At 39.4% G+C, this 25349-nt stretch overlaps 1 protein-coding gene across 1 annotated transcript in view; it reads right to left on the bottom strand.

Moving 5' to 3' along the window:
• Window positions 1–25349, bottom strand: part of megf10 (multiple EGF-like-domains 10) — a 140220-nt gene that overhangs the window by 94992 nt on the left and 19879 nt on the right. Inside the window, exons 2-3 of the mRNA XM_049603992.1 lie at window positions 10575–10710; window positions 5811–5912 (exon numbers count right to left, since the gene is read on the bottom strand). Of these exons, the coding sequence (XP_049459949.1) occupies window positions 5811–5912; window positions 10575–10693 (221 nt within the window). The 5' untranslated portion in view covers window positions 10694–10710. The remainder of the gene's footprint in view (window positions 1–5810; window positions 5913–10574; window positions 10711–25349) is intronic.

Genomic DNA, 25349 nt, shown 5'->3' with positions numbered 1-25349 from the left:
TTTGTGGTCAGATGAGTCCAGTTTCCAGCTTTATCTTCCTCCTATGAATGTGAGGGTACGCAGAAGGCCAGGCGAAGCATTATCTCCAGCATGTACAGTACCTACTGTCAAGCATGGTGGAGGCAGTATCATGGTTTGGGGATGCATGATTGCTGCTGGTGTTGGTCATCTCACTGTCTGTGATGGCACATTGAACTCTACCAAGTATTGTACCATTCTCGAAACCCACATGCTCCCTTCTGCGCGTGCACTGTTCCGTCGAGGTAAAAACTGGATATTTCAACAAGATAATGCCCCTTGCCACACATCCAAGGCCAGTAGAACTTGGCTGCAGGAGCACAGTATCCAGGGCTTAGAGTGGCCAGCTCAATCCCTGGACATGAGCCCCATTGAAAATCTGTGGTGGATTATCAAAAGGTCTGTTTCAAAGCATAAACCAAAGAATTTAGAAGAATTAAAAGCAGTAATTCAAGAAGAATGGGACAAGATTACCCCTCAACAGTGTGAAAGGCTCGTGGGGAACATGCCAGCCAGGATTAGAGCTCTACTACGTGCCAATGGCAGGACTACTACATATTAATTTGATGATGTGATGGTTTATTTATTTTTTGTTCAGTTTTGAACACATTCTCTGTTATTTGTTGACTTTGATACCGACAATGTTGAGAACTGACATATTGAAACTGTCAAGAATTTAGTTTTGTTAGTTTTTCTTGTAAACAATAAACAAAAAAATATAATTCGTATTTGTTTGTATCTGTCTAATGCAGCCACACCTTTTGAAACACAAAAAAGATTTTTCCACAAATATTTCATGATAATATTTGAGATTGTGTAAAATTTTAAGGGTGTCCGAAAACTTTTTTCCACCACTGTATATTCAGTAGCCACTTAATAGAATCCAATATAACAGCTCAGCCATATATTCAACCTTTGCAGCTACAATAATGGTCCCACAGGATGGTAGATAGAATGATGGAAATATGCATGGCTAGATATTTCAGTTAAATGGTAGGCATGGGATGAGCTGTGCCTCAATAAACTGTCCTATGTTACTGTTCTTATCTGGTGTGGAAGTCAGAAAAATGTCACGAAGTAGCAAAGTAAGACTTGCCCACAGAACAAAAAAAGATTCAGACTCAAGTCTAGACTTTAAAAATCTCTATTTTACATGTTGGAGGGCTGCACAAACAGTGAAAAATGTGCAAATGTGCAAAACATTTCAGTCCAAGTTGGACTTTGGAGTGCAGAATGAGGAATGCATACTTGATAAAAGAATTATTTAAGTTCCAAATCTTTACTGATGTACATTGTGTAATTCATTAAGAACAAAATTACATAACAATGGTCAGTGGAAACCAAAATCAGCAACTCACTGAGGGTTGGATTCAAAATCACACTGAAAATCAAAGCACAAAATTGAAATTACAGGCTGATCCAACTTGCTTGAATATTATCACGTCAACTCATAATGTAACTCAATCGTGTGTATGGCCCCCGCATGCCTGTATGCAATCCCGACAACATCTGGGCATGCTCCTGATGAGTCGGCAGATGGTGTCCTGAGGATCTTCTCTCAGACCTGGATCAGGGCATCAGTGAGCTCCTGGACAGTTTGTGGTGGTACTTGGTGGCATCAGACGCACCAATACATATCGTCCCATAGGTGCTCAATTGGATTTAGGTCAGGGGAACGAGAGGGCAGTCAATGGCATCAATGCCTTCGTCATCCAGTAAATGCCTACACACTCTTGCCACATGAGGCCAGGCATTGTCCTGCACCAGGAGGAACCCAAGGCCCACTGCACCAGTGCTAGGTCTGAGGACTGCTCTGTGGATTTCATCCCGGTACCTAACAGCAGTCATGGTACTGTTGGCTATGACATGAAAATCTGTACAAACGTCCAAGGATATGCCCCAGACCATCATCGACCCACCGCCAAATTCGTCAAGCTGGATGATGTTACAGCATAGCATTCACCAAAGCGAACTTAGTGAACCGCAGACCTGCAAATTCTGGTGTTCTCTGGTGAATGCCAATCCGGCTGCACAGTGCTGGGCTGTGAGCACAGGTCCCATTAGAGGATGTCAGACCCTCATGCCACCCTCATGGAGTCTGTTTCAACAGTTTGGTCAAGAACATGCATACCAGTGTCCTGCTGGAGGACATTTTGTAGGGCTCTGGCAGTGCTCGTTCTGTTCCTTCTCACACAAAGAAGCAGATACTGGTCCTGTTGCTGGGCTGATGCCCTTCAATGGCCCTGTCCAGCTCTCCTCATGTAACAGCCGGTCTCCCGGTATCTCCTCCATGTTCTTGAGACTGTGTTATACTGTGATGATTAAGTGTTGCCTTCATGTTTTTTGTATAGGGGTTACTCTTACAGGTGCACTTGGTAAGTTATCAGCAGCTTGATTAAGCACACATGAAGACAATTACCAACATGCCACATCATGACAAGTCCAATGGCAAGTGCTACGAAGCATAGTCTCAAACAAATGCTGTTATACATACATACACACAATAATGAAATGACTACATGAAAAGTGGGGTTAGTTGGTATGGGGAGACAATAAAATGAGTCACAGAAACAGGTCATATCCGATTCTTTATTTAAGCCATTGGGATGGAGTGTTTTAAGGTAAAAGATATATCTGCAGTCACACTGGAATAGAATTTGGTCTATATTACCCCCATAGCAATGACAAAATATCACGTCAGTGCCACACAATGCCAAATCTGATACAGAATGATTATAATCTGAAAAATGTCTGGCCATAGCTGAGTGAGGATCAGCATGGCGGTTGACACTTTTATGGTCATTGATCCTGAATCTAAGTTGTCTTGTTTTACCGACATATTGAACACCACATTTGGCAGAGCTAGATGTTATCAATGTTTTGCTAATATTTGTACTTTCTGCATTGTGTGCACATTTGCACAATTTCTCACTGTCTGTGCAGCCCTGCAACATGTAAAATAGAGATTTTTGAAATCCAGACTTCAGTCTGTTTTTGTTCTGTGTGTGTCTTTCTGGCGAGCACCTATTTGTTAAGTTGGCAATAAACAGTTTGTTTTTATTTTTGACTGTTCTTACTGTGTGGTCATGTGTTTGCTACTGCATATTTATTATCAGTACAGCATTACCATGCCAAAATAACATATGTTTGACAAAAATAAAAGAAGACAAGATGTTCACAGTGCTGATTACCTGACTCAAGCAACTTCCATTTCTGGGAGGTGGTTAAACACTGTGGTATGGTTTGGAAAATGGCTGACAGGTAAGGGAAGTATTCTCTACTAGGGATGCACGGTATTGGATTTTTTGCAAATATCTGATATACTGATATATATAAACTTATTTGGCCAATAACTCATACCAATCTCGATACCAATCTGGCAGCAGTAGCTCAGTCCATAGGAACTTGGCTTGTGAACCAGAGGGTTGCCGGTTCAAGTCCCAGCCTGGATCAATATATATAGTGTGGACTGGTAGCTGGAAAGGTGCCAGTTCACCTTGTGGGCACTGCAGAGGTGCCCTTGAGCAAGTCACCGAACCCCCCAATGGCTCAGGGCGCCTGTCCATGGGCAGCCCCCTCACTCTGACATCCCTCCATTTAATGCATGTAAAAGGTCCTGTTTGTGCATGTGTATTTCGGGCCTGTGTGTATATGTATATGACAAAGAAGTGAAAACACTGAATTTCCCCCTTGCGGATTTATCTTACTATATAATGACGAAAATTCTGTCTGTGGGTGTGTCTGTTCCACGTTTTTCTCCTCACTGACTTGGTCAATCCATGTGAAATTTGGCACAGTGGTAGAGGGTCATGGGAGGATGCAAATGAAGCAATATTACATCAATTGGCCAAAGGGGGCCGCTAAAGTAACCAACTGAAATTGCAAACTTTGAATGGGCATATCTCATGCCCCATACGTCGTACAGACATGAAACTTTGCACAGAGATGCCTCTCCTCACGAGGAACCCACAGTTTCCGGTTATATAGATTTTCCGTCATTTTGAATTTTTTGAAAAACACTTAAAAGCGATCTCTTCCTAGGAAGTTTTACCCATAGATATCATATACAGTAGATACCTCGTTGACGACTTCGGCCCTTTTCAGCGATGCGTCAACGTCGCCGCCATCTTGGGGAGGTCACGCCCGGCTGGCTAGTACTGTTGTGTATGGAGATAAGTCTTCAGCAAACTTGGCGTGCTTACTCAAAAGTCTCAAAGTGTAATTGGGTGCCAGCCCAAAAAATTACAACAAAGCAGAGAAACCCGACAGCACTCACTAATAAGTGTAATACTTTTTAATATAGTGGATTGTTGCTGTTATCCTCCAATACCCTTAAGGGGTTTTGTGGATTAAAAAACTACACTGGACTTCTTGTCAGCATGAGGGTCAGTGAGTACCGTCCGTATTTTCATTCTAAAGTGGCCATTTACTAATGCTGAGGACGGCTATGAGCTGAGCTCCATTCGACTGCTGCTGTGCAATCCACTATATTAAAAAGTATTACACTTATTAGTGAGTGCTGTCGGGTTTTTCTGCTTTGCTGTAATTTTTTGGACCGGCACCCAATTACACTTTGAGACTTTTGAGTGAGCATGCCAAGTTTGCTGAAGACTTATCTCCATACACAACAGTACTAGCCAGCCGGCAGTGACCTCCCCAAGATGGCGTCGACGTCGACACACAGTAGCCACAGGAATGAGTCATCTATGATTATATATATCTATGGTTTGACCGATCTGCATGAAACTTGGTGAACATAATCTAGGGACCAATATCTAAAGTTCCCTCTTGGCAAAAGTTGGAAACTTACTAAAACTGAGCTTCTATAAGGCAATGAATATTGCCAAGGGCATAGCTCATCACATAAAGGTGTATAACATCTCAAGGGTTTCACCGATCACCACACAACTTTGTAGGCATATGATCACAGATAATCTGAGGGGACCCCTCCATTATTGATCCCATCAAACAAAATGGGGGCGCTAGAGAGATAATTTTTTATCTAGGTCTAACCGCCATATCGATTTTTACTAAACTTGGTAGATATGTAGTACAGGACGCCTCAAGGTGACTAATTTTAGTCTAATTGGCAACTGAGTGGCGCTATAACAACAGAAAAATGCTTAAAAATGGCTAAAATGTGACCAATCGCTGTGACTCCCCCTGTGGCTGAATGTTGTTTTTTTCCTAATTTTTGGTATGACTAAGTCATGGTATGGTATGCTCTACATAATCATGGAAACTGTCAGTGTGTCATTCTGTCAGTCAGTCATTCTGTCTGTCCCACGTTTTTCTACTCACAGACGTGGTCAATCTATGTGAAACTGCACATAGGCATTGAGGATGGGCACAGGTAGAAGGTGACAAAGCTACCAATGGGTATGGACGAGTAAAAGTGTTTTTTTTTTTTTTTAAAAAAAGAAAAAAGATACATCCACTTTTTTCTCCCCCTAATTTTAGTGATCATCTAATCTCTTCTCTAGTGCAATTAACATCATATTATACATGCATACTGTTATTATGATGGCCCACCAGCAGATGGATACATGAATTAGAATTCTTGTCATTGTATGTAAAATTCAATCATTGTGCAAAAATAAGAAGCATGTTGGCTGACTCTGACAGTTTATTTTAAAGCAGATAGTGGCTGATACTGATGAAGTACTTATATTATCATGCATCCCCTATTCTCTCTCCACACACACACACACACACACACACACACACACACACACACACACACACACACACACACACACAGACATACTGGTCTCAGTGATGGGGGTCCTCACCTGTGTCTGGTGCACTTAAACCAGTTGAGGATGTCAGTGCAGCTGGTGTAATAAATCTGATCAAAGGGATGGGCGTATGACTCCTGCACTGTCACCGAGTAACTGAAAGAACAGGAAGAGAGAGATATCAGACATGAGGAGCAGAATCAGTATGTGCATGTGTGTGGGGGGGGCCAAAACAGGATTAGATATGAGCAGCTTTTCCAGCAGCCACTGTACTCTGTGTGGCCCTCCATCAGTCAGTATGGTTTAAAGACTTGAATAATTGTATCTCACCAGCAAATTAAACAGACTTTGTGGGGGCGGTGACAAAAGCCACCTTATGACTGTCTCGTGAACGGCTCTTATCACAGCCTCCGTGGGGGCATTCATTTTTCACCTCAGTTACTGTATCACTTATGGCTCCAGTTAAAGATTATTTTTATTATCGACTGTTTATTATTGTTAGTCGTAGTTTACCTACAGTAAATATATTTACTGCAGGTTGTCTGTGTGGTATTTTGATTGAGTAGCCCACATAACAAATTACTTTAGAGACAAATCAATTACCTAGTCACCTGTTTTTCATATGTTTTTTATCAAATGATCTCAATACCACATTAGTAAAATTAGTATTAGTAAAACTAGGGCTGCAACCTGTGGTAGAAGTACTCAGATCTTTTACTACAATAAAAGTAGTAAGTACTCAGTTTTGGGCAAGTTACTCTCAAAATGTAATAAATTACATATTACTATGAACATTCCTTTGAAAGTAATTAGTTACTATACAATATTACTCTCTGTGTAGAGTAATAAGTTACTTGTTACACTACTTTACATACACTACTAGATTACTTTAACCAAAATAAGCTCAGAGGAACTAATGTTCATTTTAAATGGATGATGGTCATCTTGTTGCACAGCAGGCACAGAAGCTTTATTACAGTTAATTTCAAATCCAGTGCTGCACAGGTCTGACCCATTCATGCATTCACATACAACCCCTGCTTATATTAATAATAGCATAATGATATAAAACAATAAAATAGCCCAGACCTTTTTAAATAAATTAACATTCTTGGAGGTTCATGCAGAGGATCAAAGTCTGATAATTATGAGATATGGATCAATATTTGTGTGGCGTATGATATGAAACACAATAAACACATATTAGGCTTAGTGCAACAAATGGAATGACGTGTGATTAAGTCACTATGACAAGCACAAATTAATACACTAGAGGTGGAAGACCCACCTAGGAACCTGTTGGTTCCCAGTGTGCCTATCAGCTACAACAGCACCGGAGAGAGACTTATGCACAAGAAAGAAATTGTGTGCCAGCATTGCTCTGCAGTTGTAGAGTATGTGAATGGAAACACATCCAACATATACTAACGTCACCCAGATGTGCTGATCATTGGGACAACAACAAATCAAACCAGAGCCCAGCTCCTTATCCCCGATGCTTTCAGGCAGTCTTAGAAAGCAGGAAAGGATACGTTGTAGACGTTGCATGTGTATTAATGGAAACACACTGAACATGATAATGCACAGTACGGCATCATCAAGACATGTAGCCCCACAGTGCTCAGTTGAGGAGGGGCTTAACAAAAAGGTGCTGACCAGGTGCCACAGCAGAAATCCAAAAGACACCGCATCAAAAAGAACAGATATAGTGAGGTGAAACGCCAAACAAGAGTGAATCTAATGATGGCTTTTACTTTCACTTTGTTACAAAAATAACCAACAATCCAGCATAGAATTGCTTTAACTGTGAATTTTAGACCTCTACAAATCTAAAGCTCAATGCAATAAATCATTTTAAGAATTTTTCTGAGATTCCTTTTTTCTGATGTTCTTCTTCAGTTTGAATTCTTCAAACAACACAAAACAGATGGTTGTAATTTGAGGAACATTTTTAAAGAGGGTTAATTGTATGGGTTCATAAATTCTGAATAATTTGCATAATTACATTAAGTTCCCTGAAAATAATTATGTAATTTGGTTCTAATAATGGAAAATAGAAACACTTATCAGTTAGTATGTTTTTAGTTAATTCATTCCAACTACTTGTCGTGGGTTTTCTCCAATTGGTGACGCTAAATTACCTGTAGGTGTGAATGTGAGCCTGAATGGTTGTCTGTCTTTATGTGTCAGCCCTGTGATAGTTTGTCAAACTGTCCAGGTTGGACCCCACCTCTCACCTAATGTCAGCTGGGATAGGCTCCAGCCCCCCGCAACCCTGTACCTGGATAAGTGATTATAGATAATGAATGAATGAATGAATGAATAGCTGTCTTAAAGTCAGTGCAGAGCCAGTCAGCTGAACATGCAAAAATGTAAAATGTGTCTACAGGCAAGCCTTCAATTCAACATATGTGAAGAATAAAGTTCTCAACATGAATAATAAAGAATATTTCTTGCAGAAATTTCCTTACAAGGACATTTCTATTTCCTGACTAAAAGTGTATTTACATCGTTATTTTCAGGAAACATCATAGGAAATTATTAACAGACCCATCAAAGTGCTACCACTTACTTACACTTTGAGCAAAGAGAAAAAAAACCCCAGTATTACATTTCTGTTTTTCTCAGCCTTTGGTGAGAAATAAAAAACACCAGCAAATAACCTTTAAAGGTATCTTTTATGCCAATACAAGAACGTATTACTATATAAGTTCCTTAAACAATACGCATTATTCCTGCTGCTGACTGACTTCAGATGTTTTTTAAGATACCATTTTTTTAAAGGCAGGACATGAATTGACTTTGTGCCATAATTTTCCTCACATCTTAAGATCTGAGGCTTTCTTAAGAAGCCTCATTATTACTAACTTGTTAGACTACGTGTCTCTTCACTCTCTGGTCTTGCTCTGAATCTGTCTCAGCAGGCAGTCTGCAGGACAACATGGCAGATGGAGGCTCTGAGTGCGTATGCAGCTGTTTCCTCAGATTAGTCTGTGAAAGGCAATATAGCTGGGAAATCTGCCTCCACCTTTCTTCTTTAACATCTCACTTAATGGATTTCCAAGCTCCCTTTTAATTTGGAAATCGGCCAAGAGATTAATTTCATTTGTTTAACTCTTTTTCAAACTTAAATAATGATTGGTCTCACTCATTAACACTTTCTTTCATGTTTGTTTAAACTTTATGCAAACTGAAATGTAAAAACAATTGAGGCACAATGTGTTGATGACAAAGAGAATGAGAAGCTTTAGAAACATGGTTTCTAAGCTAGCTGTTTCCCCCCTGCTTCCAGTCTTTATGATAAGCTAGGCTAACTACATCATGACTCCAGCTTCATATGTGAGCGGAGATTCAGACTGAAAGCAGACCTGCTTTAAAACGGTGCAGAGGTATGTGTTGGTTGGTGTTTAAGGTAGCATAAAGACAATAGACAAATTGTCAAGCAAATTTAAAGCACACTTTTAAAATGTTGCACAAAAGAAATGCGAATTAGGCACATTGCCATCAAAATTACACGGCACTACACTTTTTACATGGCTATAATCCACCAGTAAACAGAGAAGAAGAAGTAAAGGTTGGGAGCCGTGAACAAAACAAGTGACAAGATTTTCAGGAATTTGTTTCAATATAGCAAGTTTAAATTTTTATTCTTGTCAGCTGGGATTGGCCATATTTCATGCTATCCGGAGATGAAGACAAATTAATGCAATGATTCTGTAAGCTATTTTGTTGAGTTGCATCTTAGCGAGGTGCTCAGAGTAAATTCACAACCCAGTCTCAGTTCAAAGTCATCAAAAACTGGCACTTGGTCAATGACAGACACCAACTAAAAATGCCATCCTTTCACGTCGGCATGATATGCGGCCAGTTGCAATCATTGTTTAACAGTGCTCCAGGGCGTTAGGAGGAAATGACAACAACAAAAGTTAAGGCAGCTGAAGTCTAACTACGGTGGGCAGGAAGAGACTGTATACAAACTGTGCATTTCCTGTGAAAATGGAAGTGTATTTTGTGAAAACAGACAATGCAGCCTGAAGTTCACAAGGTGTCTCAGAACTGTTTTTTGCATTACTATGCACCTTGGGTTTCTGCATTCAAGGTGCCAGGTGTTTTTTTCAAACCCTCTAGTTGAAAAAAATTTAATTCCAAGCAGAAAAGTGCCCCACGTCACCTCTACTTATTTTCCATTGTCCTATCAGATGATTTGAGATGCAGGCTTTCTGTGGTGGTCACGACAATTTAACAGTTGGTAAACAATGGAGGAGAAACTGGTGGTAGCAGTTGCTGGATACCCAGAGCTATATGACTTTACAAACCCCAGTTACTACCATCTCAATAGAAAACAGCAGGTGAAATGGCCATCATGGAGGTGAAGCTCCAGGACCAACCGGTGGTACTCCTCATGATTCACCCTCCTTTTTAGAGGTCTCATGTGCCCACACAGATCAGCATTTCCCTGTGCCCAACAAACTATTTGCTGACAGCCTCTCTCCCTCAACCAGAGCTACACCAAGTACCCTCTGCCTGTTCATTTTAGGAACTAGCTACTAGTGACAGTGAAATAAATGAAATAAAAAATAAATTAAAAAAGGATGCATTGATTACCCAAGAAGGTTAGAGTAAGAAGGTGATGGGGTGGTTGCCTGGCAACAATAAAAAGGCACAGCAAGCATTTTTTACTAGTGGCATTTAACTGGAGAAAAAAAGGCAGTGTGGTGCACCTCACATTTTACAACCTTCAAAACACTTTCTCTGTGATTGGGGCCTTTGTAACGCAGGCTCATGAGGTCAAAGGCTTTTAAAGAAATTGTGACTGACCTCTCCCAGTGGCTGCAGACATTGGGATCCTCCAGGTTGAGGGAGGAAGTGATGCAAGGCAGGAAACAGAAGGCCACAACCAATACAACTGTCCTGTAGCAGCACAGTGACATGGCCATCTCAGTCAGAGCTGCACCTGCAGACAGGGAAGGATGAGGACAGGACACACATTAACTGTCTGCATTGGAAGGTTTCAGTTTTACAAAATATTCAAAATAGAACAAAAGAAATTTAACTAAGGGGGTTGTCTGATAAAGTTCAAATTTGGATTTAAAAAAAAAAAAACATTAAAATTTGTGTTTCAAAAGTGAGTCTCAAGTGTTGCCTATAGTCCTTAGTCAAGAAAAACAAGCCCCAAACCAAATTCAACTCCTAAACTTTGTGTTTTAAAAAAGTCATTGAGCTGCCTTCACCAAATTCGATCCAATTTTATTTTTAATTCTAATTTGTAGATTTGTTTGCTTTATAAAATGTGTATTTTCTATTTTCAATAAATGTTATGAGATTTTAGAAAATGTGATTAATGAATCTAGTTCTGAATCCCCAATGAATCCATGTAAATGCTGCTTTCAACATCTGTAACAAATACTAAAAATAAGTTAAACTAAGATTCATACCTGAAAATAAGATGAGCAACTGAAGATATGAAACGTTAATTAAGCATTTATCTCACACATTAAAATAACATCTGTAGCCCACTGACTTCAACACACATTTTATATTTATAAATATTTTTCACAAGCTGCTTGATCCAAATATCAGAGGTCCTAAATCTGAACTATTTAGCTAATGTTGAGTAGAGCATCTTTTTAATCACAAATGATGGTCGAAAAGAAAGAATTATCAGTGACAGCTGATATTTTAGCCCTGTGATAGTGTGGTGACCTGTTCAGGGTGTACCTGTCTCTTGCCCAGTGTCAGCTGGGAGAGACTCCAGCCCCGACCCTCAACCCTGTTCCAGGATAAATGGTAATTTCAGCCTTGCGAACAGCATGAAACTCAGGATGGCAATATTGATCAGTCAGATCCATCATTTTGGTCCAGACAAAAACATCTAAACAATTACTGGATGGAAAGTCATTGGTTCAGACATTGATGTTCCCCTGAAGATGACTTCTAATTACTTTATTTTATCTTGCACCATCATCAGGTCAAAACTGCTATTTTCCAATACCTTGGTTTATGACCAAAGCACCGACACACATCTTACGGCTACTGGTGTGGGGTTGTACATTGGAAATAATAATGGCTTATTTTTTTGTACACTTGCCATTCGCCACCAGTGTGTTTTGACCTATATTCCCAGCTGGTTTTCATTCCCACAACGTCAAATGCAGATGATTTGTCACACCCATCTGTGTCTCATAGCAACGCACAGGGCGTAATTTGCATTATTACGTGATGCGCAGTTAAAAACACACTGTAACATATGGCTAATGCTGTGAAACAGTTACAGATAGGTTTAGGGAACAAATCTACTTGGTTAGGTTTAGAACAGACATCATGTTTTGGTTTAAAATAAGTACAATCGTTACATAAAAATAAGGTAACATGCCGTAAATAAAGACGTTGATGTGTGTTACAACCGTGCTTAAATTACATAATGTTGTGTTAAAACACTGTTGACTTTTTGTTACATGCGGGCCTGTGTGAAACTCCTAGATTAAAGTCATGTTTTGTTTGACCCATCTACCTCCCCTCCGTCCCACTCTACAGAGACTTTTTTGCTCTTTATACTACGTCACTTCCCGTCAGCTTCATGTATTGCCACGGATAGGTTTATGTTGTAGTTAGTTGAATACCTGATGTGTCTAATGAAGATGCTAGAGGCTGTCTTTTGGTGTCACTGTGAAATGCTGAGGGGCGTGACAAAGCATCAGTATTTCATGACCTGGGGATGATAACTGGCATTCGTTGGAATTTCCCTTAACTGCTAACTAGCAAATGCTAGCATGCTAACGTGCTGACGGACATTAAGAGAAGAGATCATATTTCTCCTGTTGTAGCTTATTTGCAATGACTCCCTCTGAAATCCAGAACGGAATTTAAAATCCTTCTCCTCACTTACAAAGCTCTAAATGGTCAGGCTCCGTCATATCTTAGAGAGCTCATAGTACCCTATTATCCCACCAGATCACTGCACTCTGAGAATACAGGGTTACTCGTGGTCCCTAAAGTCTCCAAAAGTAGATCAGGAGCCAGAGCCTTCAGCTATCAGGCTCCTCTTCTGTGAAACCATCTTCCTGTTTTGGGTCCGGGAGGCAGACACCATCTCCACATTTAAGATGAGACTTAAGACTTTCCTTTTTGATAAAGCTTATAGTTAGGGCTGGCTCAATCTTGCCTTGGACCAGTCCCTAGTTAGGCTGATAGGCCTCGTTTGCTGGGGGACTACCTATGATACACTGAGCCCCTTCTATCCTTCTCTCTCTCTCAATTTCAGATTCTTAAAGTTGGTTCTTCTTCACCTGCCAATATTCATTATTCAATAGTCCTCTTACTGCTAACTAACTTGGCTTCTTGGGTCGTGGTTACGCTGCTGCCGTGGTCCTGTCTGATGCCAAGTACTACTACTATCATTATTATCATACTTCTACTATTATTGTACACATATGATTATTATTGTCACATATACAGTACAGGCCAAAAGTTTGGACACACCTTCTCATTCAATGCGTTTTCTTTATTTTCATGACTATTTACATTGTAGATTCTCACTGAAGGCATCAAAACTATGAATGAACACATGTGGAGTTATGTACTTAACAAAAAAAGGTGAAATAACTGAAAACATGTTTTATATTCTAGTTTCTTCAAAATAGCCACCCTTTGCTCTGATTACTGCTTTGCACACTCTTGGCATTCTCTCCATGAGCTTCAAGAGGTAGTCACCTGAAATGGTTTCCACTTCACAGGTGTGCCTTATCAGGGTTAATTAGTGGAATTTCTTGCTTTATCAATGGGGTTGGGACCATCAGTTGTGTTGTGCAGAAGTCAGGTTAATACACAGCCGACAGCCCTATTGGACAACTGTTAAAATTCATATTATGGCAAGAACCAATCAGCTAACTAAAGAAAAACCAGTGGCCATCATTACTTTAAGAAATGAAGGTCAGTCAGTCCGGAAAATTGCAAAAACTTTAAATGTGTCCCCAAGTGGAGTCGCAAAAACCATCAAGCGCTACAACGAAACTGGCACACATGAGGACCGACCCAGGAAAGGAAGACCAAGAGTCACCTCTGCTTCTGAGGATAAGTTCATCCGAGTCACCACCTTCAGAAATCGCAAGTTAACAGCAGCTCAGATCAGAGACCAGATGAATGCCACACAGAGTTCTAGCAGCAGACCCATCTCTAGAACAACTGTTAAGAGGAGACTGCGCGAATCAGGCCTTCATGGTCAAATAGCTGCTAGGAAACCACTGCTAAGGAGAGGCAACAAGCAGAAGAGATTTGTTTGGGCCAAGAAACACAAGGAATGGACATTAGACCAGTGGAAATCTGTGCTTTGGTCTGATGAGTCCAAATTTGAGATCTTTGGTTCCAACCGCCGTGTCTTTGTGAGACGCAGAAAAGGTGAACGGATGGATTTCACATGCCTGGTTCCCACTTTGAAGCATGGAGGAGGAGGTGTGATGGTGTGGGGGTGTTTTGCTGGTGACACTGTTGGGGATTTATTCAAAATTGAAGGCACACTGAACCAGCATGGCTACCACAGCATCCTGCAGCGACATGCCATCCCATCCAGTTTGCGTTTAGTTGGACGATCATTTATTTTTCAACAGGACATTGACCCCAAACACACCTCCAAGCTGTGTAAAGGCTATTTGACCAAGAAGGAGAGTGATGGAGTGCTGCGGCAGATGACCTGGCCTCCACAGTCACCGGACCTGAACCCAATGGAGATGGTTTGGGGTGAGCTGGACCGCAGAGTGAAGGCAAAGGGGCCAACAAGTGCTAAACACCTCTGGGAACTCCTTCAAGACTGTTGGAAAACCATTTCAGGTGACTACCTCTTGAAGCTCATGGAGAGAATGCCAAGAGTGTGCAAAGCAGTAATCAGAGCAAAGGGTGGCTATTTTGAAGAAACTAGAATATAAAACATGTTTTCAGTTATTTCACCTTTTTTTGTTAAGTACATAACTCCACATGTGTTCATTCATAGTTTTGATGCCTTCAGTGAGAATCTACAATGTAAATAGTCATGAAAATAAAGAAAACGCATTGAATGAGAAGGTGTGTCCAAACTTTTGGCCTGTACTGTATATACTATGATATATTAATATATACATATAACACTATACTACCAAAATAATTTTAGTATTATAACTATTATTATTATTATTATTATTACTATAATTAATTTTATTGTAGATCTTTTCATTACTGTTTGCTGTGAACCTCTCTCTGTCTCACCATTTTAGCATTGTGACCATGTTAGCACTTGTTACAACAGCCTCAAGATCCACTAACATAGCTGTAGACTCTTTGTCTGTGCATAACATGATAGTCAGTCTTTGGGCTTAGGAAGACTATCAAGACATTCTAAGTCCAAGTGAGGTCACCAGTTATTACTATTAAGTCAAAGTCAAGTTGCACGTCTTTTTGTTTCTGACAATTCAAGTCTAAAGTAATCACATTCTGACTTGAGTTCAAGTCATATGATCCCCACTTATGCACGTGTGGTGTATGTTGAATTTAGCTCATCAGTAGTCTGAATTTAACGCAGGCTAAAAACATTATCATTTTCATTTTCTCATTTAAGTCTTTTTATGCACAATCTGAGAATTAGGAGACCTGCAGGCTTTGCAATTTGCAGCATTCTTTCACCAATAAACACGTCAGTCACACAATTTCCATGGGAACCTTAAATTTCCAAAGTGGTGCCTTTAGTCTAGCAACATAAATGTTTCATTTAAACTAATCTAGGTCATATAATCAATAGTATTCAACACAGTTCTATTTTTACCGGCTGTTGTGAAACCACAAACATGAAGATACCCAGTTCTCTTTTACACAACTGTAGTATTTTGTTTACCACAATGACAGAACTACAGTGAGCAATTGGTGGCTTCACAGCGCTCTGGTGTAATTTAGGTATTTCAAAGCTTCGTATAATGATAAGGAAGATATATGAGGGACAGACAGTTTCTGTACGAGGAGCAAAGCATCTACTGTTTGATAAGAAATGAGAGTTAATTTACTATAAGAACAAAAAACAAAAGTGATGAAGCCAACACTGAATACATTTGAAAATAATTAAAATTGCAGTACAAAACTGATGGCTGGCTATTTTTGAAAGCTGCATCGAATGGAAATATTCTACATGTCTTCACTGCAATTTTACACACATTTAGCCAGATAGACCTACACATTGATCTTGAAGGATTGAAGAATAAAAAGTTTAGAGCTGCTAATGTAATATATGCTTAGTGGTTTCTATTTTTGGGTAGCAAACAAGATGTGCTGGTTTCTGTGGGTTTCACTAAAAAACAAGAAATCTCTTGTTTTAGTAGTGATGGGGCATCCGTCTAACATATTTCAACAAACAAATGCAGTACTGGCCTAATATATTCAACTTTGAGTTTGGTTTGTACAAGGGCCCCCAACATACTCAATTTTCTCAAGATTATGTGACTATTAACAATAGAAAGTTTGAGTCAGTTAAATCAAAAGCGGGATAGATTATTATGTATGTAGTATCCTATATTTGGTGTCTAGGCTCTGACCTCGTCGCAGCCACAAAGAAACACCAAGCTCAGCAGGGAGTAGAGAATGAGGATACTACTAGAGGAACATCTACTTAGAGCCTACAAGTGTAACAAAGTGTAGCAGAGAAAATAACTTTAATCATCTGAACTACCTACCAGGATTTGCTTCATTTGTTGCGTTCGGTTCTTGTTTACCACTGAACGCTCCTCTGTCACTGGGTGAATACATCACACACACAAGTCAAAAATAAAATTTCCCAGCTGATTTAAAATGAGTTTATACCTTTTTGATGGCATGGACATTTCTTTGCTTAAAGGGTATCTTCTGTAATTGTCAACCTGGACCCCTTTTGCCCATGTTTTTGTGTCTAAGTGACTAACTGTCTACACCTTAAACCCCAATCCATCCATCTAACAGAACATTTCAAAGACACCTTAACAGAATTCCTTCAAATTTGGCACAAACATCCTCTTGGACATAATGATGAAATGATTACATTCTAGTGGTCAAGGTTCAAAGGTCAAGATCACAGTGACCTTGCATCTATTTCATCCATAGGACAGCGATATCTAAAGAACACCTTGAAGGATTTCTTCAAATTTGGCACAAACATCCACTTGGACTAATGAATAAAATTATAACTAGAAAAGCACTCAGAGAGCGCAGACCTCCGCCAAGCAGCTTGGATTTCCCGCCATTTTATTATTTTATCCACTTCGCTTCAACTGATCACCACCAAAATTGCATCATCTGTTCCTTGTCCCATTATCAACCTTTCCTGAAAATTTCATCAAAATCCGTTTAGAACTTTTTGAGTTATTTTGCAGACAAACAAACAGACAAACAGACCAACGCTGGCGAAAATATAACCTCCTTGGCGGAGGTAATAATTTGGTGGTCAGAGGTCAAGGTCACCTCATAAAACATGTTTTTGGCCATAACTTAAGTATTCTTATGCTAATTAGGACAAATGGCTAAATGGTTGTCTAATAGGATATAATGATTTAGTGATGACATTTTATATTCCAAAGGTAAAAGGTCAACTTCACTCTGACATCACAATATTCTGCATACACACTTTACCCACTTTACTGGCCATTATTCAACATAATATCTCAGGAGTAGAAAGGGAGACATTACGTCAGATACTGAATTGGTGACATTAATCTTAGGTGTCCACCTTGAAACTGTGCTGACAACCTGGTCTCACTCCAAAGTCGTTGAAAACCAGCACCGGACCAGAGACTTCTGGTGTCAGACACAGACGAAAAAAGGTGTCCTTCCATGTCAGCACAATATGCGGCTGGTTGTCATTATTGTTTAAAAGCATCCAGCAGCATCAGGGGGAAATACAGCACTACAACAACAAAAGTTACGGCAACAGAAGTCCAACTAGGGTTGGTGGGAGTGGTGGTGGATGGATCCAACAATCACACTTTCACCCAGGAAGCTGGTGTTCACCTCCTGTATGACTGTAAAGCCAAACCCTGACAAACTCTTTTTTCCTAAACCCAAACACGTGTATGTGTGTTGGCTAAACATAACCATGTGTGTTTGTTGTTGACAGCACAAAAATGTCAATTTGTAGCATTGTACCGATGTAGTATGTTTATTTTTAAAGAGACAGTATTCAAACGATACATTTCCTGCAAAAATGAATTGTATTTTGAAAACAGACAATGGATGTAACAGGCTGAAGTTGACACAGTGTCCCAGAACATCAACAACCAACACACCCAGGGTACCTTGCACGTCAAACGTCAATGTGGAAAGTCCATGACCAAACATCGAGGTGTGACGAGGTCAGAGTGACAACATGTTGGTGCTGATTGTATAGATCTTTCTTGTTGTCAGGGGGTGATGTGCGTGAAGCATCCATGTTTTCATAGACATGGATGTAAACTGTAAGAGAAACTTGATTGGTGTGTAGAGGCATACAACAAGGACGCAGTAATTCTAGTTTTAATGTTACATCTATAATCACCATCACCATAAATCTGTAATCACTGACAGTGTTGCTGTGAGTGAAATTACCTATGATTTACTGACATCTCAGAGCTGAAATGTATTCAGGAAACAGCAGGACATGGAAAACCTGAGTCTTGTGGATAAGTGTCCTCCATCCAAGCCCCTGTGTGTATCTTACAGTCATTCAACAGAGCATATTTCTCTGTGTGCCCAGTGAACGGCCTGACAAAACATCCTGAGCATCAGCAGTCCTGTCACATCACCTGTGTGGACTTCTTCTGAGATACAGAAGACAGTCAAACAAGCCCAGAGAGAAAGAAAACAGAAAAACAACTGCACTGATGTTTTCACTGAGAATTTCATCATCCAGTTTTTAAAAAGGTATTGGTGATCTGTTTTTTCATTTGCAAACGGCACAGTGTTGTTTGTTAGAAGTGACCCATCGTTGTGCGGCATGCATGATGATGGTCATTATAGAAGAAGAAGAAGCAAAGAAGAAGAAAAAGAAGAAGACAATGAAGACATACCACGCTCTTTCTCTTCCAGATAAAAGGATTTCATGAGCAATATGTAATTGTTCAATTCAACACACTCAAAGGATAAACTGCTACAGTCTTACTTATGTCTTAGTCTGACACAACCTTTATTATGGCTAATGTTACCTGATGTTAGATATTGCTGTATATCTAACATTACTGAGTCAATTCACTGACACATGACTTTATGACTCTTCTCCACCTGTGCCACTGTTAAATAAAGACATCATTAATGTACTGGCTCTACCAGTGTTTTCTTGCTATGTGACAAATCAAAATGTCTCCAGTGAAAAAGGTCATGATGCTGGCGGTGTAATGATCCATCGATCTGGATCGATATATATTAATTCAAAGATCAACGATCCAGTATCATTGATGCAAAGTGAAAACATCAATCCATATCATCATATTTAGGTTACGTCTTTATGTTTAAATTCTTTGTCACCGTCAAACAGTAGCAGGCAGATAATGACAAGTGGCCAAGAAAAGGTCTATGAGGATAACAATATTTACTCACGATAATTCAGTAGAGTGAAAATATTTTTTGAATATTGGAGAAAATATGGGTCAACAGACAAAACACATGCCATATGGAAACAATGCCGTTACGAGATAAAATAGGACATACATGTCTGGCCGGCATTTCACTACTAACTTTTCACTACAGCAACATTAGCAACTCACAATTTTGGGCTGGAAAAAATGTGCATGCTGGCTGAAATTCAACTGCGCTGTTCTGCTGGCACATGCAGTGACTTAAAAAACCAGTGAGTCAGAAAAAGTATAAATAATACATGTAGTTTGTTAACTCCACTAGCTGCTAGGCTAATTTATGCAATCTAAAAGTGCTTAAGCTAAAAATGGATCACTAGCAGAAAACAACTGACGTGTCTATGAACCTTGACAGTTTTCACTGAGCCAACTTCCTTTGGTTGAATAAACTTGTTGTTAATACATGCTGTGTGGCTGTTGGGGCAACACATTCTCATTCCGACCTTGTCACATATTGACGTTTGGTCATGGACATTCCATGTCCAGATATGATGTGAAAGGTACCCTAGGTGCATTGGTTGTTGATGTTGTGGGATGCTGTGTCAACTTCTGGTTGGATTTCTACAACGAAAGCATGTGGTTGGGTTTAGGAAAAAAACAAAAGGGGAGGGTTTTACAATCTTATGGGAAGCAAACAATTAGTAACAATTACATTATTTATGTGTCATTTTTAGCTTTTATGGCCAAAAACAAAACAAATAAAGGAGTGGCAGCTTCTTCTGTAATAGACTATGTTAAATGGGCATATAATATTGTCTCTTATTGATCACATGCCCCTGAATTGCATCAAATCAAAATTGTATCACGGCAGACTTTGTGATAATATATTGTTGTCTGAAGAATCGATGTAATAATGTTTTGTGATAGAACACTCTTCACCAGACTAAAGACAATTCATATCTACAATGCCCAAAGAATGCAGGTGATATCAATGTATTTATTATCTCTAAGTACAAAAATATATTTACACAATATATACCTCATAAAAAGAAAGCACCACGTAGGGGAGGGGATATGGAAGGTCTTCTTTTACAGGCAGAGTGTAAATGGATATTTTATCTCCAAAGTCTGCACCCAAAAGTTTTAAACGAAGAAATGGTATTAAATTGTTTTATTTAGAACCCTTGGGGTAGTGTGTGTTTGTTGTCTGCCATGATCAGGGATGAGAAATGTGTCTTTCTATCCTTCTATATATTTTGTAATTGCTAGTTTTAAAACTGTTAGTGTTGATCTAGAATCAGGCCTCTTCTCTCAGTAATCTGATGATGCTTTAATATGCTATAATAGCTTTAGATATCATCCTTTGTGTAGTTGTACTTGTGGCCCTGGAACATGTATGGATCCATGCACTGATTGACTCTGCCTCCAATCTACAAATAGAGCACAGGTGTGTGATTTGCCCCTTTAGGCAGACTGAGGATGGCTGTGTAGCCGAAACATTTCTGGTCAGTTTTCTTTTGTTTCTTTTTGTTTTTCACACTATGGTAGCACTTGTTATGTATTTTTGTATATATTTTTGATGGGCCATTAAACATGCTACCTTGACATCCATCAACCTCTGGAGTGGACAATCTGATCAGTGTGCGAGCTTTTCCTGCTTTCTTCCTAACAATATATACCTCAACAGTATTTATGAAATCAGTGCACAGTCCATTCACACAAGACTATAATATCTACATAAGTCATGGACAAAACTGTTGTAGATAGGAGTAGAGAGGAATATAAACTGGTGACTTAAGTGTTGTTAGGCTGGTATGACGTAGCTATGTTTCCATCCAAAAGTGATTTCAATCACTGGGAAATGCCCATTAAAAGAAATACGAATCCTGTGTGTTTCCATTAAATGTACGGACTTTGGTGAAAACTACGAACTCGCGCAAGTTTTCCGCAGAACTGTAAACAAAACAATTCTCACATTCTTCTTCTTCTATGTTTTCTGGCGGTTGGCAACCAGCTTGTAAATGCATTACCGCCTTCCCGACCCCGGAGTGTGGATATCACCATGGAGAGAGGTGCGCTACGTCAGACTTAATTCGATCATAACTGTTTCCATCCCCCGTTTTGTGACACCTTTTTTTGAATCAACCAAAACCCGGCTAAAGCAAGCGTATTTTAGTTTGTGCGAATCAGGGGATTTTAATTCGAATTTTGGTGTTTCCATCATAATTTTCCGATGCGATACTTCTAGATGCGCATCTAAACAGGCTGATGGAGACATGGCTAGTTTATAGAATGTGGTTGGTGGTTGATGTTGTGGTTAACATTACCTTCATGTATGGGGGGGATTGATGAATTCAACACATGTATCTCAAAAGCACAGTGGAGGAAAAAATGGTGAAAAATCTTTTTATCTTATGCACTTTAATATATAATTCCAGTATAACAAAGAGAACACTCCCATGACTTGATATTTTCCCAGTACAGAGAAGACTTAAGTTGTTAGTTTTCTATGTGTGTTTAATCCTCCTATTAAATTGTTGGGGTTAATTTGATCCCAACAACTTAAACCCTGAGAAAATTATTGTAATTAAAATGATTACCCTAAATGAAATGATATGAAATGATATGTTGGTGAGTGTTTATAGTTTTCATGTTCTGGTTTATAGTTTTGACCATAAGTGAGGTGGCTGTTGCACTTCTTGACTCCAGCTATTTTTACATTAAAAGATGTTGTCCTGTGTTGGCTGTCACTAAAGGATTGATGTTGTTGAAAGCAGGTTTCTGTCTCATATTCTTTGATGTTTGTCACAGTGTAAATCAAATTTAAAAAAAAAAAAAAACAGACATATGATTCACAGCTTATCTTCCCCCAAGCAATAATGAGCAGTTTTGGGCTGTGCTAATTTAAGTACATGAGTAGATCTTAATAACAATGGGCTTCATTCACCAATATCTCTCTATGTTTTTCTTCAGTTTGTTCTTAAGGAGGGTTCCAAGAAAAGTCTCATCAGATTCATGACGTGTTCTTAAAAGGCAAAATTGTTCGCACCTGTGCTCCTATAATGATGAATTTTGTTGTCCTCATAAGTTGAAAGCAGGTGCAAGTTGATCGTAATTAGCATTGGGAAAAGTCCCACAAATTCCCATATAAGGGCATGAGACTGCTGGGTCATGTGCACACACAGAATAGTATGAAGAATAAGCTGAGAGAATTAAGTCAAGAATGCCCGACCAAAAATCTGAACAGGGTGGTGCCCTGTACCCCAAACACACACAAAGAAAACTTCTGTTTTGAAGCAGACATACTTCTGCAGAGAGCGAACACCAAACGAGCTATCATATAGCATCAGGAGTGGATATAAAGTAACAACAAATTAAAAAAAAAAAAAAAATGCATGAGATGCTAAAAATAGGCATTAATCAGCCAATTGACCCACAAAGTGCAAACTGTATGCATTACAGTGGAACAGTTGTCAGGATTGAGGACAAGATGAGCGCCAAATCACTCTCCAAGCTGTGCATGTTTGTGACAGGGAGAGAAGATACTTCATGCAATGTTTCTGTAAGTTATTAACAACTTACTCAGAATGCTGCTTTGTCATTTTTTGACCTGCCTGCCCAAACCACCCATGGTATTTTCTAGTGTAATCGGTCACTAATTAATAGATGGCATAGTCTCCAATAACATAACTGATGTGAATTGTAGTGTAGTGTTTTTTTAAAAGACCCGAATGTTTTTGGTTTTTTTGTAAAATAATCAAAATAATTCTTAAAAATATTAAGTGATAAAAGAGCGTGTGTAGATTCTGTTCTTACTTAAGAACGAATTCAAAGTAAGGAAACATTAGCAAGTGTCAAAATCTTTGTGAAAACAGTATAAGTGTTTTTTTTAAGAGAAATTTCTTCTTAAGAACAGTTGGTGAAGTCAGGCTGAATGTTAAGTCTAAAAATCTTAAGATGGCACTTTGAATGTTTATCAAATGTAATGTAATATGATGCACGATAATATCGGTCATTGGTATCAGCCGATATTAGCTTTAAAATGAAGTACTAGAATTGGCCAACATGCTTTTTCTTATTGTACACAATGAATGAATATTACATACATTGAAAAGCATTCTATTTCATGTCTCCATCTGCTGTTGGGCCATCACAATAAGAGTATGCATGTATAATATGATAATTCCACTTGATGATCATAAATTAAGTATGGAAAAAAGGGGATATATTGATATTGGCAGAATAAAATCCAATACCATGCATCTCTAGTAATAATTTAAGTATTAAGTAAGAAGAAATTCAGTTATGGCTTGTGGTTTTGGTGTGCCACCCCAAGATTTTCAGTGGCCCCATATGGCCACACCTATGAAATACCACTGTAGTTCTTTTCTTGTAGGTGAAACAATTCTACGGTATTCCAGGTACTGTATAGAGTTGTAATTTAAAAAGACATTGATAGATCCTGAATGTGTGAATGGGGCATGCTCATGCTCCAACTAGTTGTTAAGTTGCTCTTTGACCTCAATCAAATCTTAGCCCTGAACCCAAATGACTTATCTTTGCTACACCTTAAAACAAACTAACATCAGCCTTAATCAAGCTCTAAGCACAATCACTGAGGACAGTGCTATGGGAAACACTTCAGACTTCAACACAGCACTAGGACAAAAACAGAATCAGACCTACATGTGACAACTAGCACAAAGTTAGTTAAATGTGACTGTTGAAGCCTCATATTAGCTTCAGCTAAACTTTAAAATCTTTTTTTTTTCCCACACAGAAGAAGGACTACTGATTGTGCCTCTTGTTGTCAGGCTAAGCTATCACTTCAAAATTAGTTTGGACAAGAGGAAATATTAAAGTCAGTAATAACTCTTTCAATGTAAATATGAAGTGAGTATTGTATTGAGATAGACTAGAAAAAAATCCAAATATATTATTTAAGTTTAATATGAATAAACTGGGGCGGCACGGTGGTGTGGTGGTTAGCACTCTCGCCTCACAGCAAGAGGGTTGCCGGTTCGATCCCGGGCGTGGGAGCCCTTCTGTGCGGAGTTTGCATGTTCTCCCCGTGTCAGCGTGGGTTCTCTCCGGGCACTCCGGCTTCCTCCCACAGTCCAAAGACATGCAGATTGGGGACTAGGTTAATTGATAACTCTAAATTGTCCATAGGTGTGAATGTGAGCGTGAATGGTTGTCTGTCTCTATGTGTCAGCCCTGCGATAGTCTGGCGACCTGTCCAGGGTGTACCCTGCCTCTCGCCCGATGTCAGCTGGGATAGGCTCCAGCCCCCCCGCGACCCTCAAGAGGATGAAGCGGTTAGAAGACGAATGAATGAATGAATGAATAAACTGGCTCAGGGTGCTTTCACACCTGTTGTTCAGTTAATTTGGTCTGCACCAGAGGGAAAAAACTGACATATTTTTCTGACTGACATGTTTTTCCTGCTCGCACTTTCTGCAAACAAACCAAGAGGAGTAGACACAAAGTTTTGGCGTTTCTCATCCTGCATCATCAAGACCCATGAGGGAAAATCGAATTCTGGTGCCTGACAGAAGTTCACGCAGGAGCACTTTAATGCTTCTAAAGAGTTTATATTTATGTTCTTTGGTTTCACAAAGAGCTCGTAGAGAAATAACTGATTGTAAGCATTATTAAGAGGCTATTATTAGACTGCAAATCAACAGCATGTTCTCCATTAGCATAAATAGGTTATGGGATATATGTGGCCTTTATCAGGATCAATTATGAGATCATGGACAGATTTCATGATCAGCAGATGGACTTGTTATTGGTTTAGCTGTTGCCATATCTGCTACCATAGAATCCTGTGACTGGTTCCTTTTCTTTCACACCATGAACTGCACCTGAGTCCGTATGCAGTCGGACTCAGACCCACCTTTTCAAGCGGTCTCAGTTTAGTTGTTTGGTCCGCACCAGGGTTTGTTTGACAGTTTTCACACCAGCCCAAAAACAAAGATGCTGGTACAATCTGTTCTCATTCTGAAGTCATCAAATACAACCGCTTGGTCAGTGATTTCTGCCTCAGACACAGATGCAAAAAGCC

The sequence above is a fragment of the Epinephelus fuscoguttatus genome, linkage group LG18 (assembly GCF_011397635.1).
Source record: "Epinephelus fuscoguttatus linkage group LG18, E.fuscoguttatus.final_Chr_v1".
NCBI classification, from domain to species: Eukaryota; Metazoa; Chordata; class Actinopteri; order Perciformes; family Serranidae; genus Epinephelus; species Epinephelus fuscoguttatus.
Note: the sequence above shows the minus strand (reverse complement) of the source record. Positions and strands in the feature narration are given on the sequence as shown.